The sequence below is a fragment of the Otolemur garnettii genome, unplaced genomic scaffold, assembly GCF_000181295.1.
Source record: "Otolemur garnettii isolate 467f Iridium unplaced genomic scaffold, OtoGar3 scaffold00044, whole genome shotgun sequence".
In the NCBI taxonomy this organism is placed as follows: Eukaryota; Metazoa; Chordata; class Mammalia; order Primates; family Galagidae; genus Otolemur; species Otolemur garnettii.
In genome coordinates, this window is record NW_003852439.1 from 7597599 (window position 1) to 7601996 (window position 4398).

At 48.8% G+C, this 4398-nt stretch overlaps 1 protein-coding gene across 1 annotated transcript in view; it reads right to left on the minus strand.

Moving 5' to 3' along the window:
* UNKL (unkempt family like zinc finger) overlaps positions 1 to 4398 on the minus strand; it is a gene marked incomplete at its 5' end in the record, with an annotated part of 50290 nt that overhangs the window by 31883 nt on the left and 14009 nt on the right. Inside the window, 2 exons of the mRNA XM_012805686.2 lie at positions 988 to 1105; positions 1508 to 1643. Coding sequence (XP_012661140.1) covers positions 988 to 1105; positions 1508 to 1643 — 254 coding nt within the window. The remainder of the gene's footprint in view (positions 1 to 987; positions 1106 to 1507; positions 1644 to 4398) is intronic.

Sequence of the window (4398 nt, forward strand, 5' to 3'; positions counted from 1 at the left end):
CCTTAGGTGTATATGGCTGGCACCTTAGCCACTTGAGCCACAGGCGCCAAGCCAACTCCTGGGTTTAAGTGATCCTCTTACCTCCTTCTCTTCTCCTGAGAACTGGGAACACAAATGTGTATTCCACTGTGCCCAGTGTGTGTTCACTTTAAACACAAATCTAAGTGTGCTCTGTTTAGCAACTGTGCAGCCAGCTAGGAACTCAGCAGCCTTGGGCTGTCCACGCCCTGAACGTTCTGAAGAAGTACAGGCATTGGTCCAGCCCTGGGATGACCTCTAAGGTACTAGAATATGTGGCCCAGTGAGATGTCTCTGTTCATGTGGGGTGCAGGGCCAGGTGGGACAGCTCACCTCACACAACCTATGCTGAGACTAGACCACATCCAAGCAGCTTGCCTCTGGGGTGCCAGAGACTTGGGCCAGCTGCAGGGCAGCCAGACAGATCTACATGACCAAACCCAAATAAAATGCCTAGACACCAAGGCACCAGGGAAGTCCCTGGTTAGCAAATGGGGAAATGGGGCACATCCTCCATTCCAGCCAGGGGGACAAGGGGAAGGGTGCCCAGTCTCCCCAGACTTGATGAGGCCTACTGTGCTACTGTGAACACAATGGATTATTTTTTTTTTTGCGACAGAGTCCCATTTTGTCACCCTCGGTAGAGTGCCATGGTGTCACAACTCACAGCAAACTCAAACTCTTGGGCTTAAACAATTCTTTTGCCTCAACCTCCCAAGTAGATGGGACTATGGGCACCTGCCACAACACCCAGCTATTTTTAGAGATGAGGTCTCACTCTGGCTCAGGCTGGTCTTGAACTCATGAGCTCAGGCAATCCTCCTGCTTCGGCCTCCCAGAGAACTAGGATTATAGGCTTGAGCTACAGCACCTGGCCCCAACAGCTTTTCTGAGTCCTGAGTCCTTCTATGAATTGCTGAACCTGAGGGTGTCTTAGGGACCCCCAGGCCCCATCAGGCAGGGACATACCTCAGGATGGAACTGCTGCTCTGTGCGGGAATGGCAGTACTGACAGCTGTCGCCACCATCACAGCGAGAGGGCTCCCCCCACTCATCCCCATGCTTCACGCTGGGGCAGGGTGTGGACCTAGGGAGAAGGCACATGTTGGGTCACTCAAGGACATATCCCCAGGTACTCTGGTGACCATCTCCCTGCTCAGTGAGGATGGACAAAACAGGCTCCTGACTGTCTTAACTCTAGGAAGCAGAGAAGCCTATCCCTGGGCCTTCATCTGCTTCCAACAACCTGCTGCCCTTCCAGACACCTTCCTCTCCTGAGGTGAGAACTACTACAGTGAGAGAACGTGGCAGCTCCTGTCTGACAACTCCGAGGGCAGGGGTAGCACCAGGACAAGATACCCCCTCCAAAGAGGCTCCAGGCAGCTCCCAGGGTATAGGAAGAGTAGGGCTGCAAGGCAAGGCCGGTACAGTGAGTGCCTGCCCCAGGAACCTCCATGATCTCCCAAGTGACACTGGTGCCTGGGCTCACCTGTACTGGAACCTGCGGGGGTTCCGTCGCCGGTCCCTGCTGCTGTGGAAGTGTGGGCATGCATAGCCCTGGCGACACAGACGCGGCGGCTTCGGGCACTGCTCAGTCTTGTAGCTGCCCAACACGAAGTTGGCATCTGAAAAATGGGTCCACATTGAGGCCTTGTGCACATATGCTCTGGCAGTACCACGCACAGCAGCCCAAGTCCAAATGGATGGAGGGGAAAACAAATGGTGGACCTTGGTGTAGAGGGACTCATGCCCTTGGCCTAGAGGAGCCCAGAGCTCTTAGGCTCAGTGAGGGAAGCAAAGGTCATGCACTATGTGATTTTGTTCAGATGAAATATCCAGAACAGGGGCTGGGATAGGCCGGGATGTCCCAATAATTGGTAGGGGGTTGTTTTTCTGTTGTTTTTACAGGGTCTTGCTCTTGCTCAGGCTGGTCTCAAACTCCTGGTCTCAACTGATCATCCTGCTGAGGACTCCCAGAGTGCTGGGATTATAAGTGTGAGCCACCATGCCTAGACAACTTTTGTTTTCTCTGGAATGATAAAAATGTTTTCTAACTAGAGATAATGGTTGTACAACTTTTTGAATATACTAATAAAACCACTGAAACATACACTTTAAAGAGGTAATTGTTTTTCCCAAGGCAGAGTCTCACTTTGTCACCCTTGGTAGAGTGCCGTGGCATCACAGTTCACAGCTACCTCAAACTCTTGGGCTTAGGTGATTCTCTTGCCTCAGCCTCCCAAGTAGCTGGGATTATAGGTGCCCACCACACACCTGGCTATTTTTTTGTTGTTGTTGCAGTTGTCATTGCTGTCTTAGCTGGCTGGGGCTGGATTCAAACCTACCACCCTTGGTGTATGTGTCTGGCGCCCCACCTACCTAGCCATAGGCGCCACCTAAAATGGTTAATTTTTTTTTTTTTTTGAGATAGAGTCTCAAGCAGTCCCCCTGAGTAGAGTGCCATGGTATAGCAGCTCACAGCAACCTCTAACTCCTGGGCTCAGCCTCCCAAGCAGCTGGGACCACAGGCACCCACCACAACACCTGGCCATTTTTGGGTTGCAGCTGTCACTGTTTGGTGAGCCCAGGCTGTATTCGAACCTGCCACCTTAGGTGTATGTGGCTGGCACCTTAGCCACTTGAGCCACAGGCGCCAAGCCTAAAATGGTTTATTTTTAACACTAATGTAAACTATAGACTTTGGGCGGTAACTTTCATCAGTGTAGGTTCATTGGTTATAGCAAATGTGCCACCAAGGTACAGATAAAGTCTATTTTTTTAAATGGTTAACTTCCAGACTGAGCAAGAGCAAGATCCCATCTGTACAAAAAAGAAAAAAAAAAAAAGCTAGCTGGGCGTTGTGGCTACTTAGGAGGCTGAGACAGGAGGATCTCTTGGACCCAGGCGATTGAGGGTTGCTGTGAGCTATGATGCCATGGCAGTTTACCCAGGGTGCCAAAGTGAGACTCTCTCTCAAAAATAATAATAAACAAAATGGTTAACTTTATAATATAAATTTTATCTGAAAATCCACATAAAATGCGCCTTTTAAAAGCAATCATCAACGAGTGAAATTCATAAAAGTCATGTCCTTTGTTGGGATGGTTAATAATTCATGCCTTATTTACTATGTGTTGGCTGTAATTTCACCTGCTCTGTGGAGCTGAACACTGGGTGAGGGCCAGAAGGTGACTGAGGAGTATGAACCCCAAGTCCCAACAGGAGTAGACGACATGGCATGCAGGGCACTTCCAAGCTGAAACTCAACATTACAATACCACTATCCATGGCAAATCCAATTTCAAATAACTTATTAATAACAAAATGTGCTAACCACACAGCACAGCATGAGGAGAATTTGAGGAGCATGGAGATCATAAGTATTGGCCAAGTGCCTCCTACAGGTGACAGGTTTTGCAGTAAGTAACATGAAACCCACAGAAATGAGCCATAATGCTCATCTTTCTTCAGAGAAAACAAACCCTGAAAAATAAGCTTTAAGGCTAAACATCCAGAAATATAATGCAAATGTGCAATTACAATTACTAAAGAAAATATGTGATTTAAATGTATACAAGTGTGAAGACTGACCGTAAACAAAGCACCTACGCTGCGCTACAACACTATAGCACAGCAGTCTGTGACAGAGACACCCTTTAGCAGGAGAATGGAGACACAGACAAACTGCAGTGCATCAGGACAACAGGATAGTGCTCAGAGCTGGGAAGATAAGTGATGGAGCCGTGAGAGGACACAGAGCAGCCTCAAATGCTCATTGCTAAGTGGGAAACATCCAGAAAGGCTACACCCTGGGTGGTCCCAACTCTGTGACATTCTGGAAAAGGCATAGCTATGGAGACAGGAAGATCAGTGGCTGCTGGGGGCTTGGGAGGGGGACAAACAGGTGAAGCATAGGCAATTTTCAGGACAGCAAAACTGTTCTTTGTCATACTACAACAGAGGACACATAGCACTGTACACATGTCCAAGCCCAGAGAACATGCAACTCCAAGAGGGAGCCCTTGTGTTAACTATGGATGTCAATTAATAAAGTATTGATATGGTCAACTGTGACAGGCTGCACACTAACGCAGGGTTTCCATGATAGCTTGGGGTGGGGGAGGTATGTGAACTCGCTGTACTCTGCATTTTTTCTTTCTTTTTCTTTTTATTTTTTTGAGACAGAGTCTCACTGTTGCCCTGGTAGAATGCAGTAGCCTCGGCTCAGCACCTGTGGCTCAAGTGGCTAAGGTGCACATACACCTAAGGTGGTGGGTTCAAATCCAGCCCAGGCCCACCTAAACAACAATGATGGCTGCAACAACAAAAAAAATAGCCAGGCATTGTGGTGGGTGCCTGTGGTCCCAGCTACTTGGGAGG